The 16,793-nt window shown below is 42.2% G+C and overlaps 1 protein-coding gene across 1 annotated transcript; it reads left to right on the top strand.

Annotated features, from left to right (window-relative positions):
• Window positions 1-4,555: 4,555 nt before the first annotated feature.
• Window positions 4,556-12,136, top strand: LOC143269632 (DNA topoisomerase 1). Its single transcript, XM_076555566.1, has one exon. The coding sequence runs from the start codon at window positions 9,299-9,301 to the stop codon at window positions 11,597-11,599; it is 2,301 nt and encodes a 766-aa protein (XP_076411681.1). The 5' UTR covers window positions 4,556-9,298; the 3' UTR covers window positions 11,600-12,136.
• The last annotated feature ends 4,657 nt before the right edge of the window (window positions 12,137-16,793 follow it).

The following is a 16,793-nucleotide window of genomic DNA, read 5'->3' as shown; positions in this document are numbered from 1 at the left end:
TAGCTTCCTCCATCCATGCATGTTTATCTATCTTATTTCCCTTTCCTAAAGAGATCTATCTGTTCCCTCTAGTCCCTTACTCTATACCTATCTTCTGTGGTTCTATGGATTGTAGCTTGGTTATCATCGACGTAACAGCTCATATCCAGTTTGGCAAGCACATCACATACATTTAATGATATAATAATGGTGGTTTTCCACTGGGGCCCAAGACCACCTCAGCTATAGGTTTTTGTGTAAGTTCTCAGTGTCAGATGTGAATTTCCCCCTGTGGAGCAGGCCTTAACATCCAATCAGAAGGTTGGTTTAGCAGTAACCACTTGCAGCACCATTTCAGTAGCTGGCACTCCCACCATGACACATGTAGGACCCACAGCTGAGCTGGACTTCAGGGCTTAATCCTCCCCAGCATCCTTAGCAGTGACTTCTAGCACTACAGGAGCTAGCTCACAGGGAGGGGACCATTCAGGCCCACTCCTAGCTTTATTTCTCTAAATTCTGCAGCCAACATGCACAACATCTTCAGCAATAGGGTCCTGTCATTCAGTTCCGGAAGGCAACCAGCAGTGGTGACAATTATTGGTGAAATTATTAAGGCCACTCCATTTAGTTAAAAGGAAGATTTATTTAGTGGGCAACTTACAAAAAGGGAAAGGTAGGTCACAGGGTCTGGGGAAGGTGTATCACAATCCAGTGGTGTTCTCTGGAGCTCTGCTCGGTCCATCTCCACCGTTCAGGGTCCCGGCACAGAGAGAGTGCTCGCCCATCCAGCTCTCGGGTCTCCAGGTGCCTCCTCTGGCCCTGCCTTGTAGGCATGACAGTTGCCAGAGTCTCAATGGGGGTTGGAACTTCCAGATCCAAGCTGGAATGGCTACCCACTACATCTCCCCCTTTTTGTCTAAATAAGAAGGTTCTAAACTAATACAAGACTATATACAAAGGAATGTTTATCAAATATTGTCCAGGAATAATGAGAGATAATGACCTAGATAAGACGGAACTACAACCAATGCAAACAATATCAAGCAAGAAACACATACTAAAATCCAGAGAAGTATAGAGCATAGGTAAATGGCATGTTATAAAGATCATTCCAAAAGGTGTCCTAAAGAACCTGAATCTAATACTTAATATATTCTATCTAAGATATTATGTATACTAAGTTGTAACTATAACTGCTAGTCTTCAATCCCATCAAAGACCTGAGAAGGAGCATAATGGTACCTGAGAAATTGTAGATGGATGCAAGCAACTTTCAGGAATCTTGCCAAGAGTAGACCAAGACAGCTGGCAGCCTGGATAGTCACCTAATGTTTCTCAGCATTGTTGGTGCATTGAAATTGGCTACAGGCCTAGAGTATCTGACAGACCATTTTCAGAAGCAGGAATTCTGAAAGATCATCTTACCCTGTCTTGGCAGAGTACAGTGGTCACTTTCCTTGTGTCCCACTTGTCCAGAAAGGACAGCATTGCATTTGTACTGTCAGCCGTTAGGGCAAGGGCAGTTCTTTGCCCAGTAGGCCATTTTGTGCCAAAAGGACAAACTTCCAAATGGAAATGTCTTAGAAGCCCAATATTCTCTCAGGATCAAATTGGTGCAGCCAGGAGCAGAACAGAATTCTAAGTTATTTAAATGCCATATTTTCTAGGTCTATGAAGTGTTTGAAGATTACCTGTCCATCTGACCTATGTATCTGTAAATCTGGATAACCTAACTAATGTAACTATAGAGATGACAGGCATAGGCGACTATAAATCTGTAAGTCTTATCTACTGAAATAACCTAAGGACTAAGGCTTCACGTAAACAACGTAAACAGTCTATAAGCAAATGTATGGTGAAGAATGATGACTTCAAAATTGTGACAATACATAAGATATTTATAACAGAGGTAGGAATATATAGTGCGATATGCAATATGACAATAATCTTAAATATATATCAATATACCGAATATCCTAAACAGAAGTAGAACATACATAAAGTATGACAGAGATAAATTTACATTTGTATCAATATAAAAATATTTTAAATAAGAGTAGAAATATATGTACCTTATAACAAATATAGTTCTGTATTTGTATCAATATACAAATTATCTTAAACAGGAGTATAAAAATAGTTTACATTTGTATCAACATATAAGAATCCATAACAGTACAAATTACAGTGCAAATTATCTAAGGTTGCTATTATACTAAATTTGTTTACTAGTATATACAATGATCTATCATCATATCTTTTTTTTTTTGGTTTTTCGAGACAGGGTTTCTCTGTGTAGCTTTGTGCCTTTTCCTGGAACTCACTTGGTAGCCCAGGCTGGCCTGGAACTCACAGAGATCCGCCTACCTCTGCCTCCCGAGTGCTGGGATTAAAGGTGTGCGCCACCACCGCCCGGCTTCTACCATCATATCTTATACCTATCCATTCCATTTCTTCTTTTCCCTTTTTTTAAAAATACTGAGTCTAATATTTTCTTTCACCCCCAACCATATAACCATCATCCATAACCCTGAGAATTATGAAACCTTAGGGAGAAGGGGCATCGTTTTCTTAGAATTGCTTCCTGCCGTTTAGGGGGTGATGTTATCTCTGTTGGGTACCGTGAGAAAGCTCAGATAGTTAAATCTCAGTTAGACTAACTGTAGGTTCTGCAGCAAGTTTTAGAGTAATGGGTAAGATTGTCTGAAATTCTGGCAAGAAGTGTAGTATGATGATGATTACCATGGCATCATTCTGGATTGGGTAGAGTTGTTGTTGTTGTTGGGGCCCCATCTTTCTTCTGGAGACTTCTGAGATTGTCATTGGAAAAACTTATTTGTTATCAAAAATGGGAGGTTTGGATTTAAAGAGGACATAGCATGTAAGAAAGGATTCTGAGAAATCAAGAGTAAGCATGGAGAGAATTAGAATTTAGAAGACAATGGTTCCTTTTTATTTGTTTCCTTCTGTCCCACACCAGAGGGCTCTTCTGACACGGGACTGAAGAATCTCTCAAACTTTTCTTTTAGCAATATGCTTGGGTTTAGAGAAGGAGTGAGCCAGGTCTTTAGGGCCTCCTTGGTCAAAGCTTCTAGGGATATATCTGAGCACTGGCACTGGGAGTTTCAATCAATATCCTTAAGCTTTTTGGGAACATTTGTTTCTCCTGCAAAATATCCTTGTTACTGTTTGTGGACAGATTTATTTTTATTTTTTTTATCCTTGGGCCGTCAGGTATGCTCACATGTTTTTTCAATTGCTCTCTAAATCTGTAAAACATTTAAAAGTTAGCATTGTGTTGTTTATGTACAGTGCAACCTTTTCCCCCTAGAGGATGGGCAAAACAACAATGCAAACTCCCGAACCACCATCCCATTTTCCCTTAGTTCTCTTCCTCCCCACTCTCTGGTTCTTCCTATGGTTTCAAGTTCTTGGATTCCAGGTGCCTTAGTTAGAGTTTTATTGCTATGAAGAGACACCATGACCATGATAACTCTTATAAAGGAAAACATTTAGTTGGGGCTGGCTTACAGTTCAGAAGTTTAGTTCATTATTATCATGGTGGGAAGCATGGTGGCATGCAGGCAGACATGGTGCTGGAGAAGGAGCTGAGAGTCTTACATCTGGATTCACAGGCAGCAGGAAGAGACTGTGACACACTGGCTAGGCTTGAGTATTTGAAATCTCAAAGCCCACCCTCCAGTGACACTCTTCCTCCAACAAGGCCACACCTCCAATAATGCCATTCCCTGTGAATCTATGGGGGCCATTTTCACTCAGAGCACCACACCAGGAAGGGAGGGCTTCTCAGTGGGTATTTAACTTGTATTCTCTTATTTTTCTTTTGTCCTAGCCAATGTCTCTTGCTAATCCTCTCCCTGATCCTTTCCTTTATCTAATTCACTTGCTAATCAGAGGTCAACGTGAGGGATGCTGCTGTATCTCCCTTCCTTGTAATTTTGCTTTACACAAACAAACTCTTGCTTGGCCCCTGTCTCTGCTTCAGATGAATTTCTTGCTACACACAGCAGTGGCCAGGCAATTTCTGCCACTGTTTGCCCACAGTCTTGGCTCTTGTGTGCTACTCTTAAAGACCACAGACTTTTCTCTAACTTTTAACTGTTTCCAAGGCGTCTCTGTACTCACATGGTAAGCCTCACTCTCCACACACAGGGTAGGAAATATAAACAAACCACGACACTAATTAAAATATAATTTGAAAGGATATAATAATAAGGTTACTGAGAAATATTAGTTACATACAAATAAGAAATTATGCTTCGAGGTTATGCCTCAATGTTATTCAAAGATGACTTAAAGATAGGTACCTCAATAATTGGTTTCTTCTAGATAATACAGAAGGATAAAGGACATATAATTATAGTGATAGACCCCAGACTCAGGGTACTACCTTCTTGGGTGGGCACCCCAAGAACCCAGACTCCAGCCCAGTTAATGCAAACAGTAAGAGGTTTATTGATGCAGCTGTACAGTCGGGCTCCTCTTCTCCCAAGAGCAAGAGTCACGCCCTACTGTAGCCACATGGGTACTTTTTTTTTTTTTTTTTTGAGACAGGGTTTCTCTGTGTAGCTTTGCGCCTTTCCTGGGACTCACTTGGTAGCCCAGGCTGGCCTTGAACTCACAGAGATCTGCCTGGCTCTGCCTCCCGAGTGCTGGGATTAAAGGCGTGCACCACCACCGCCCGGCTCACATGGGTACTTTTAAAGGAAAAGGAAAACCCACAAAAGCCATACGATTACAATTCCCATGCAATTTCGTTCCGGTTGGTTCATGTCTAGGGGCTACTTTCACAAGATTATGGCCTAATCACAGGGCAGGTACAATCACGTCCACATGTACAATTTTCCCTGGAACCTGGGGGGCGGGTATCAGGGTAGGAGTGAAGGCTACATAAAGGTTACAGTGGTCTTTCCTAGAACACTTGCAATTATTCCAGTCACAGGTGAACAACATATCTTAACAGAAATCTCCATACATTGTGGTAGGGTGTTGAGTAATGGCTGAGTCAGTTTGCCCTTGGAACTAGCTTTTTAGTTCCTCATTCTCCTGGGGCTAGGGGGGTGTAAGCCTGAAGGGTTAAGGTCTTTCATTAGTTCTGATTTAGTTAGAACCTAAGTTTGCTGAAGTTTTACTTTTACAAACTTGCTCAATTGGGCCATTTTCTCATTAAATACTCCTTTTTCTTATCAGAAGAAGCAGATGTTTGTCACACTGACTTGAAGATATGACCTTGTCACCAGCTGCTCAGAGAGCAAGTCTTATTTGTTTTATGGTAACTGGGGCTGTTTTTCTCTGCCTTTTAATTGCCGAAAAATGTAACTCAAAGATAACTAAGACCCACAGGTTTTCTATGCTTCTGTGAACTCACTTAATTGCTTGGAAGAAGTTACTTGGGGAAGGAACTTAAAACCCATTTATAGATAAAAGTACATGTAAGTTTACAATATTATAGCCCACTCTCTGTAAACTGTGGGAAAGTTTTAGTCAAGCCTGAACCCTATTAAACACTAGCTAGGGTCCTGCTCATCATAATAAAGAGTGTCTCCTCCATTTTCTGAGTGCCTGGATAAATCCCCTGCTGGGTTGGATCCTTTTCCCATTACAGCCAAGCAGACATGCCACCCCATAACATATCAACGGAGACTGCCATTCTGGGACCCCTCTCCAGATACCCCAAAGCCTGATGGTCCAGCCTTTTGTGTTTCATTACTCACTGCAAGAACCAGGTAACCATTGCTATAGCAACAAGGCACACTAAAATATATTATATGGGAAAGGATGGCTGCACTGGAATTTCCTCTGTGGATGCTCCATCCTCAGCCTTCTCAGCTTCAGCTGCAAGATTTGATACTCATAGCCAACAATCACAATACCTCCCCAATTCATCTTTGGTTCTGTTGCATCCCTCCCTGTTCTGGCAACAATTTTTGTGTGACAGACTTTTCTTGGGAGGATACAACACAGGTCTACTCACCCCAGAAAGAGAGCACAAAAAGAGACCAAAATGGCCTCGGCACCAGTGTCCAACTCAGTGAACTGAAGAGTTCTTACTGGGGTTAGTAACAGGAGTAAGGGGGAGGGGCTGCTCACAAGGAGCAGGGGTGACCCAAAAGCAGCTGCATCACCAGCAAGCACTCCCCAACATGGGTGATGACTCTTGGAGACTGCAACCCTGGAGAGCTTGATGAAGTCTTGCTTGGGGATGGCTGGTCAGAGTTTCCAGCTCCAGTAACTGTTTGCTCCTTTTTATACTGCCATGTGGGTCCTCAAGAACCTTTCAAGTTTCTGCTTGACTGGAAATGTGACCTTTCGTTCATGTCCTGAGGCTCATGAGCCTCTCCTACTTTTCTGGAGTAAATATTTCAATTTGCAGGGTGTGTTACAATTTGGAAGAACATGTTATACAATGATAGTTAACCAGGATTAAATACTTGACAGCATTTATATTTTGCCACTGAGAAATAAATGGCAAAATTACAAGATGACTGACTCCCATTTGAGTTCTATTCCTCCTTTTGACTGTAAAATGAAAAACAAATTTCAATTGTGTTTACAATTAATTTTCATAAGTTGGATTTCTAGTCTTTAACTCGTCACTAAGAAAAGTTTGTATTCTGGGGAAAGACAATTTTGTTAGAAAGAAATTTAAAATCATAGTATATCATTATTTGATTTCTTCTGTAATGTAACTTATTCACTTACTTTTCCCAAATAGAATCTGTTATATTAGCAAGATAAGAAGACAAATCAGATTACTAATCATAAATAGGAATTACGATATTTAGATATTAAATGTCAATCTTTCCTATAATTTAAACTAGCTACTTCATATGAATTTGTATCTATGAAATCAAGCTTATCAATAAAAGAGAAAAACAAAAATGAATTAAACTAAATTTAAAGCTAATATTTTTTTTCAGTCACCCTCTTGGTTTAGCAGGCAGAGTATCAGTCTCTTAAGTGATTTCAAGTGTCCACAAATAACTGTAGACACGTGAGGAAACATGGTCTTGTTAAGGAGTATGACACACAAAATGATTTTCTTTTTGGTGGTTTGGATGCCTGCTGTCACCTATCTGCTACTTTTACGTTTTGTCTGTGTGTCTGTTCACAAATACACATGATTGGTATGCACATGCACGTGTGTGAGCAGTCCAGAAGTGGACACTTCACTTTGTCTCTTGAGACAGAGCCTTTCAGTGAGCCAGAGCTCACCAGTTTGCCGTGTCAGCTGGCCATCAAGTCCCAGTAGTCTTCCCCTCTACCACTACTGGCCTGGCGCTATGTTTCCGACAGGGGCTGCTCTTCCCTGCTTTTTGTGTGGGTGCTGGAGATCTGAACTCAGGTCCTCACACGTAGGAAAATAGCAGTACGTTCTACTTCCAACTTTACATGTAATACTCCTTCTGTATCACATGTAAAATGCATGTCTGAGGCAGAGCGTGAAGAAAGGAACAACCCAGCCCTAGATCATGGGGGGGGGGGAAGTAATATTGATGTGGTCTAGGGCTTCTTCTTTAATGCCATTACCAATTCCTCTCCTCTGCAGATGCTCTCCTGCCTGCTCAGTCTCACATTTTCCAGGTCCTGGGAATTAGGCTTCCCAACACCATAGGGTATAAGACAGTACCGTGGGGTGAAGACCGCGCCATGGGGTGAAGCCTGCGCCGTGGGGTGAAGACCGCGCCGTGGGGTGAAGACCGCGCCATGGGGTGAAGACCGCATGCTGCCACTGAATACACAGAGTGTGGTGCTGGGCAGCGTGAGGTATTGCAAAACAACATTTCCGGAAAAGGAGCCTCTGTTACGTAGAACTTCAGGACTGTGGGACATTGGATGGCTGCAGTGATCTCAGGTGCCCCAGGCTGACTGACCTCTCTTATGCCGCTGTTGTCTCTGCAGGCCTGGGTGCCCTTACTTTTCATAATGGCCTACTCAGTAATGTAAGTAGCCAACCTGTAAATAGTACGGGGAGTGAACCCATCACCTAGCTAGGAAGGCTGTATAATGTAATCTTTTAAAACACCCGAGTGACACAGAAGACCTGCGCTTTCCTGGATGGAGACAGAACAAGAGGGGTTTGGGAGTGGGGTTGGAGGAGGGAATGGGGAGAGGGCCTGGGAAGGGAGGATTGGAGGTGGGGCAGGGAGGCTGCAGCCTGGATGTAAAATAAATAGATGAATAAAAAAAAAAAAAAAGGAAGAAGAAAGGTAACACTTGCCGTAAAAAATAAAAATTTTGAGAACAATACTGGAGCTGTCCATGGATGTCGATCTGTGCTGTCCATATTTAGGGAACAAAATGGACTACCTCTGTTGGGGGTTAGGGTAAATGGGAAATCTTTTACCTTCTGCTTAAATTTGCTATGAACTTGAAATTGCTCTGTGGTGGTATTGTGTTCCCCAAAATATTGTGTACCTTAATAAACTTACCTGGGGTCAGAGAACAGACAAGCCACTAGTTAGTCAGTGATAGCACACGCCTTTAATCCTAGCATTCCAGAGATAGAAATCCCTCTGGATCTCTGTGAGTTCAAGGCCACATTGGAAATAGCCAAGCATGGTGACACGCCTTTAATCCCAGAAAGCAAGCCTTTAATCCCAGGGAGTGGTGGTAGAAAACAGAAAGATATATAAGGCGTGAGGGCCAGAAACTAGAAGAATTTGGCTGGTTAAGCATTTGGCTGGTTAAGATTTTGGCTGGTTAAGCTTCAGGCTTTCGAGCAGCAATTCAGCTGAGAGCCATTGGGATGAGGACGCAGAAGCTTCCAGTCTGGGGAAACAAGACCAGCTGAGGATATGGCGAGGTGAGATAGCTGTGGCTTATTCTGTCTCTCTGATCTACCAGCATTGACCCCAATAACTGGCCTCGGGTTTGATTTTATCAATAAGAACTTTTAAGATTCCTGCTACATTGCTCTAAAATAAAATATATTTTTACATTAAAAAAAACTTGAGAGCCCCTTTCCACGAGCTCTGACGTCGCCGACGTCCCATTTAAAAGCGGCCGCGCAGGCGCAGTGAGGGGAAATGCGAACTTAGGCTGTTACACAACTGCTGGGGGTCTGTTCTCGTCGCCCGCCCGCCTGCCCGACCGTCTGCCCGACCGTCCGCCCGACCGACCGGCAGTCTGTCAGTCAGCGTCGCCGCCGCTGCCGCCGGAGTCTCGGCCGTGGCTGCTGTCGCCGTCTGCTCGTGCCTCTCGGGAACTCCGTCCGCCTGCTCAGGCCGCCCCGACCGTCCGCGTCTCTCCCCCGCGCTGCCTCTGAGCCTTCAGCGTTCGCCCGCAGGCCGACATGAGCGGGGACCATCTCCACAACGACTCCCAGATCGAAGCGGATTTCCGACTGAAAGATTCTCACAAACACAAAGATAAACATAAAGATCGAGAACACCGGCATAAAGAGCACAAGAAGGATAAGGAAAAGGACCGGGAAAAGTCTAAGCATAGCAACAGTGAACATAAAGATTCTGAAAAGAAACATAAAGAGAAGGAGAAAACCAAACACAAAGATGGAAGCTCAGAAAAACATAAAGACAAACATAAAGACAGAGACAAGGAAAAACGAAAGGAGGAAAAGATTAGAGCAGCTGGGGATGCAAAAATAAAGAAGGAGAAGGAAAATGGCTTCTCTAGTCCACCACGAATTAAAGATGAACCTGAAGATGATGGCTATTTTGTTCCTCCAAAAGAGGACATAAAGCCACTGAAGAGACCTCGAGATGAGGATGATGCTGATTATAAACCTAAGAAAATTAAGACAGAAGATATCAAGAAGGAGAAGAAAAGAAAACTAGAAGAAGAAGAGGATGGCAAATTGAAAAAACCCAAGAATAAAGATAAAGATAAAAAAGTTGCTGAGTCAGATAAGAAAAAGAAGCCGAAAAAGGAAGAGGAACAGAAGTGGAAATGGTGGGAAGAAGAACGCTATCCTGAAGGCATCAAGTGGAAATTCCTAGAACACAAAGGGCCTGTCTTTGCTCCACCATATGAGCCTCTTCCAGAGGGTGTCAAGTTTTACTATGATGGTAAGGTTATGAAGTTGAGTCCCAAAGCAGAAGAAGTAGCTACATTCTTTGCAAAAATGCTTGACCATGAATATACTACTAAGGAAATATTCAGGAAAAATTTCTTTAAAGATTGGAGAAAGGAAATGACTAATGATGAGAAAAATATGATTACCAACTTAAGCAAATGCGACTTCACACAGATGAGCCAGTATTTCAAAGCCCAGTCAGAGGCTCGGAAGCAGATGAGCAAGGAAGAAAAACTGAAAATCAAAGAAGAAAATGAAAAATTATTGAAAGAATATGGCTTTTGTGTTATGGATAATCATAGAGAGAGGATTGCCAACTTCAAGATAGAGCCTCCAGGGCTTTTCCGTGGCCGAGGTAACCACCCCAAGATGGGCATGCTGAAGAGAAGAATCATGCCTGAGGACATCATTATCAATTGCAGCAAAGATGCCAAGGTTCCTTCTCCTCCTCCAGGACATAAATGGAAAGAAGTCCGACATGATAACAAGGTTACTTGGCTGGTCTCCTGGACAGAGAACATCCAAGGTTCTATTAAATACATCATGCTGAATCCCAGTTCACGAATCAAGGGTGAGAAAGACTGGCAGAAATACGAGACTGCTCGGCGGCTGAAGAAGTGTGTGGACAAGATCCGAAATCAGTATCGGGAAGACTGGAAGTCCAAAGAGATGAAAGTTCGACAGAGAGCTGTAGCACTGTACTTCATTGATAAGCTTGCTCTGAGAGCAGGCAATGAGAAGGAGGAAGGAGAAACGGCAGACACTGTGGGTTGCTGTTCACTTAGAGTGGAACACATCAATCTACACCCAGAATTGGATGGTCAGGAATATGTGGTGGAATTTGACTTTCCTGGGAAGGACTCAATCAGATACTATAACAAAGTCCCAGTTGAGAAACGAGTTTTTAAGAACTTACAACTATTTATGGAGAACAAGCAGCCCGAGGATGATCTTTTTGATCGACTTAATACTGGTATTCTAAATAAGCATCTTCAGGATCTCATGGAAGGCTTGACCGCCAAGGTGTTCCGTACATACAATGCCTCCATCACGCTACAGCAGCAGCTTAAAGAGCTCACAGCCCCTGATGAGAATGTACCAGCAAAGATTCTATCTTATAATCGTGCCAATCGAGCTGTTGCAATTCTTTGTAACCACCAGAGGGCGCCACCAAAGACCTTTGAGAAGTCAATGATGAACTTGCAGTCTAAGATTGATGCCAAGAAAGACCAGTTAGCAGATGCTCGAAGGGACCTGAAAAGTGCTAAGGCTGATGCCAAAGTCATGAAGGATGCAAAGACCAAGAAGGTAGTAGAGTCAAAAAAGAAGGCTGTACAGAGACTAGAAGAGCAGCTGATGAAGCTGGAAGTTCAAGCCACAGATCGAGAAGAGAATAAACAAATTGCCTTGGGAACCTCCAAACTCAATTATCTGGACCCTAGGATCACAGTGGCTTGGTGCAAGAAGTGGGGGGTCCCAATTGAGAAGATTTACAACAAAACCCAGAGGGAGAAGTTTGCTTGGGCCATTGATATGACCGATGAGGACTACGAGTTTTGACCAGTCTTGCCAGGGGTTCTGTGAAAAGGGACAGTGTGGTTTGAGGAAGATGGATAAACTGAGCCTCACTTGCCCTCATGCCTGAGGGAGAGGCCACAAGTCTTAACAAACCAACATCTTTGCAAAACGATAGACCTGGAGATGTTATAAGGGAGAGCTGAGCCAGTTGTCCTATGGACAACTTATTTAAAAATATTTCAGATATCAAAATTCTAGCTGTTTGATTTGTTTTGAATTTTGTTTTTGTTTTCGAGAGCAAGTGGATGGGAATTTGTCAGCATCCTGCCAGGCAAATTCAGTTTTGCTGCAATGTTTGGATTCTCTCAGCTACTGTATGCGAAGTCTGATTATATTGGTGCGTTTTTACAGTTAGGGTTTTGCAATAACTTCTATATTTTAATAGAAACGATTCCTAAATTCCCTCCTCTCCCCATTTCAGGAATTTAAAGTTAAGTAGAACAAAACAAAAACCCAGCGCACCTATTAGAGTTGTCACTCTATCGTCATGGGAATCAGTTTTCATTAAACTTGAAGCAGTTGTGAAAAAAAAAAAACTTGAGTGACAGGCTTTATGATCCTGAGAAAGCTGGACCATATACTGGTTTTTAATAGATAATACATACGCCTATAGACACTGATCTAAGTTTTTTCTACCCTCTTAGGGAAGATTAGGAATCAGATGTTTTTCAGATTTCATTGTGAAATTGTGTAGATACTTTCCTAAGCACATCTGTGAGTCGTGTAACCCCATTCAACATCTTCTGTATAGTGCCCACTCGGTGCATAATATTTTACAGATCCTAGCACTGTGAGGTATACAGAGATGAATGTGGTGTATGTCCTCATCTTATAAAAAGTGAGCTGTTCAAGTCCTGACTGAAATAGTCTGTGAGGCTGCATTGTCTAAGCCAGTTGCCTTGAAACTATTCTGGATGTTGGATCACCTGGGCCATGGTGTCATTGGAGACCTTTCAGGGGGTCTTGGCTGGTCAAATCTGATCCATCTTAACCTGGAAAATATCCATAGCCTCTTGCTTTCTGTTGAAACAAAAGCAGAGCTTTCTTTCCAAAGCAACATATCCTTAGATCTAAATTTTGAAGTCGAGATACCTCTAATATATATAGGCCTAATTTAGTAGCCATGATAATCAAATGTCTTTCTGCAGTTAAAAATATCAAAGACAACACAATCCAGATTCTCTGTGTAATATCTGTCTTTATGTGGCTTATTTTTTATACTACCTTTACTGTCTCTTTAAAGACTTTATTTTTTAAAACTATTTCTTTATATAACTGTCTATATTTATTTTTTCTCTCTTCTAAGCCTATATGTTTTTACACACACTGTAAACCATTTAAAGTCTTGTTCCATCTGAATCTGTCTTATTGTGAATCTGTTGTTTTCAACTGCAGTGGCTAGTATTGCAGCAGAAGCCTTGGCTGCTGGCTCCGCCCAATTTAGCTTTTTAACATGGTGGAAATAATTCAGCACTAGCTCTGGGAGCCATACTGTCCACTGACTCTGGGAGGCCATGGGTCTATGCTTCTATCAAAGCAGCATGTAGCCCAGAAACCTTTTTTTTTTTTTTTTTTTTTTTTTAGTAGCAGAAGCTATATCCACCATGCACCATGTTGCGTGGCTTGCAGAAACCTCTGTGTAACTGGACAGGAATGCGCCATGGTGTAGCTCCAGCCCACATGCCGCGCACCCTCCATAGAGTAGCTCAAGCCCGCATGTTGCAGGTTCTCCCCACCCACATGAGACACGAACCTGTTTTTGGCTCTGTTTAGAATTGCTTATTAAGTATTCTCAGGTGTTAGGTGGAAACTCGAGCTGTTGGGCGCCATTTGTAGTTGAAGTTTTCTCCCGTCCTGCCAGGGCCCACAGATCCTGCAGCCACTTATAAAATAATCACTCAGAAGCTTACATTAATTATAACTACATGGCCATGGCTCGAGCTTTTGCTAGCTAGCTCTTGTATCTTAAATTAGCCCATGACTAATAATCTATGTATAGCCTCATGTTTCGTGGCTTTACCTGCATCCTATTACATGTTGCTCCTTGGGCAGCTCACTGGTGTCTCTCCCTGCCTTTTTCCTGGCTCTCTCTTTGAATTTCCTGCCTGCCTCTAGGCTGCCTTGCCATAGGCTTTATTTATCTACCAATCAGAGGAACACATATTCGTGGCATACAGAAAGATATACCCCCATCAAGGATTCAGGTTTGGGTTATTCTAGTGATGGGTTATTGTGTATAGTTTGGGTAAGAGTAAGGGTTAGAGTTAGGGCTAGTGTTTGCATTAGAATTACAGGGTTAGGGATAGTGGTTAGTGTTAGGAGATGGTTTAGAATTTGGAGTTTTGGTTTAGAGTTAAAGGCTTAGTGTTAGGGTTTTGTTTTTTAATTAATGTGTAGGGTTAGGATGTAGAAGTATGGTTGTTAGTATCTAGGTTTTTAGAGAAGAGTTAAGAATGAGCAATAATGGTTAGGGATTATTATGCCCAGATCATGGGGACCCCCAAAAGACCATTATGGAGACCAAGTCCCATATGTAAAAGAAAGAGCTTTTATTTCAAGGACTGGGGCTTGGTCCCTCTGTCTGTCCAATGCAACGGTGAGAGCAGAGAGCCCCGAGCTCAGGTGGGGTGGGGTTTTTATCTTAGCAGAGGTTGGGGTGAGGGGATTTCCAAGGTTCAGGACCTTGATTGGCTGACAATTGTCTAGGGGTATCTTGATAAGAATGGGTAATAGGTGTGTACTAGACTCAAGGACATCAGGCCACCTTATCTAATGGTTGGAATGTTTGCGATGTTAGGTACTTCCCCATCCCTGTGTGGATCCCTGAGTGGTGCCAGCTTATGGCTTTTCCTGGATCTGGGTGTTGCCTGCCAGTAAGCCTATCACAGAAGCTGAGTCTAGGCCCCTAAACCTGTCATAGCAGCTGTGTGGTCAAGCTGTTTTGGGGCCCCTCCACAGGGATCAGGGTTAGAATATATATATATTTCTGTTTACTCCCCTCCCCTACCCTCTCTTATCCCCCCACTTCCAGATCCTGTTCTTCCTTACAAGTCTCTCTCCCTTATTCACTAAGTGTTGCTTGGTGTCCCTTTGAGTTTAGAGCTATCTTTGCGACCTTGAGTTTGGAACTGACCATGAGATCCTTCTGGGCTCACCAGTGGGTATGTTAACAAACTTGGGGGTGATAGCCTGTGCTCCAAACAAGGTTTAGTCACCCCCTTCCCAATCAGCTAATTAAAATAGTGACAAACAGGAAAAGATTTATCAGTATTGTCTCATTGGGAAGAGGGCTCCAGCAACCCATGGACTGGTAGAATTAAGATTGTGAAAATGACCATTTTACCAAAAGCTTTTTACAAATTCAATGAAATCCCTATCAAAGTTCCTATCTTGTTCTTCACAGAAAAAGAAAGAGTATTCCAAAATTCAGATGTAACCACAAAAGATCCTAGGGTAGCTAAAACAACCCTGAGTAAAAATAACGGTACTAGAGGGACTGCCATTTCAGATCTTATATTACAGAACCATAGTAATAAAAACAATAGGGTACTGGTACAAAAACAGACATAGAGATCAATAGAACAAAATCAAAGACCAAAACTTGAGTACATATAACCTTTTTTTTTTTCAAGTTTTGGAGCCTGTCCTGGATCTTCCTCTGTAGACTGGGCTGGTCTTGAAATCACAGAGATTTGCCTGCCTCTGCCTCCCGAGTGCTGGGATGAAAGGTGTGTGTGCCACCACTGCCTCGTGGGTACATGTAACTTTAGCCATTTAATATTTGACAAAGGTGCCAAAAACGTATGTGGGAAGAAAAGCATCTTCAACTAATGATGAGGGGAAATTGGATGTTCACATCCAGAGGAATGAAATTCACCTGTACCCATCACTTTGCACAAAAACTAAGTGTAAAACCTGAAACACTTAAAAACTGCTAGAAGAAAACATGGGCAGTGCTCTACATGCTGTAAGTGTAGGAAAGAACTTCCTGAACAGGACTCTGGTTTGCCCAAGAATTAAGGCCAACAATTGACAAGTGAGACTTCATAAAACCAAAAACCTTCTGTATAGCCCCCCCCCCCCAAAAGTCAATCAGGTGAAGAAGAAGCCCACAGAACGGAGAGGATCTTTTCCAGCTATATACTTTTTTTAAAATGATTTATTTTTATTTTTATTTTATGTGTTTTGGTGTTTTTCCTTTGTGTGAGGGTGTCAAATCACTTGGAGCTGATTTACAGGCAGTTGAGAGCTACCATGTGGTTGCTGGGAACTGAACCCAAGACTTCTGGAAGAGCAGCTAGTGCTCTTCACCACGGAGCCATCTCTCCAGCCTGCCAGCTATATACTTGACAGAGGATTAGTATTTAGACTATATAAAGAACTCATAAAATGAAGACAAAAAACTAATTGACCTATTTAAAAAATGGGCCCAGGAACTGAACATAATGTTTTCAAAAGAAGAAAAATATAGCTAAAAACAACAAACAAAACAAAACAAAATAACCACTCCCCCCAAAACAAAAACAATAACAACCCCCCCCCACCACCACCACTATTCCTCATCCCTAGCAATTAGGGAAATGCAAATCCAAACAACTTTGAGATTTTACCTTACCCCAGCCAGAATGGCAAAAAGATCAACAAAATAACCAATAGAAATGCTGAAGGGGATTTGTGAAAAAGGGAACCCTCATTCACTGTTGGTGTGATTGAAAACTGATACAGCTTACAGTGGAAATCAGTGTGGAGAATTCTCAAAAAGCTGAAAATAAATCTACCATATTACCCAGCTATACCCCTCTTGGCATGTGCCCCAAGGACTTGACGTCCTATGCCCCACATATTTGTTCATTCATGCTCATTGCCGCTCTAGGAGATGGGGACAACCTAATGTCCTTTAACTGATTAGTGGATAATGAAAATGTGGTACATATACACTACAGAATTCTATTCAGATGTAAGAAAGATGAAATCATGAACTTTTCAGGTAAATGGATGAAACTAGAAAGTATCATATTGAGTGAGATACCTCAGACCCAGAAAGACAAATGTATATTCTCTCTCATCTGAGTCTACTATCTCCACTATCTCCAAATCCTTGGATATGAGCACCTAACCTGGAGTAAGTGCAGAAACCAGGAAAGTAAAAAGAAATTATTCTGTGATGAGGGTATGG

The sequence above is a fragment of the Peromyscus maniculatus genome, chromosome 19, assembly GCF_049852395.1.
Source record: "Peromyscus maniculatus bairdii isolate BWxNUB_F1_BW_parent chromosome 19, HU_Pman_BW_mat_3.1, whole genome shotgun sequence".
NCBI classification, from domain to species: domain Eukaryota; kingdom Metazoa; phylum Chordata; class Mammalia; order Rodentia; family Cricetidae; genus Peromyscus; species Peromyscus maniculatus.
This window is presented reverse-complemented; position numbering and strand designations above follow the sequence as displayed.

What these genes read in the sequence shown, in the direction of transcription:
- LOC143269632 (XM_076555566.1), top strand. Translation starts at nt 9,299, where the DNA reads ATGAGCGGGGACCATCTCCACAACGACTCCCAGATCGAAGCGGATTTC.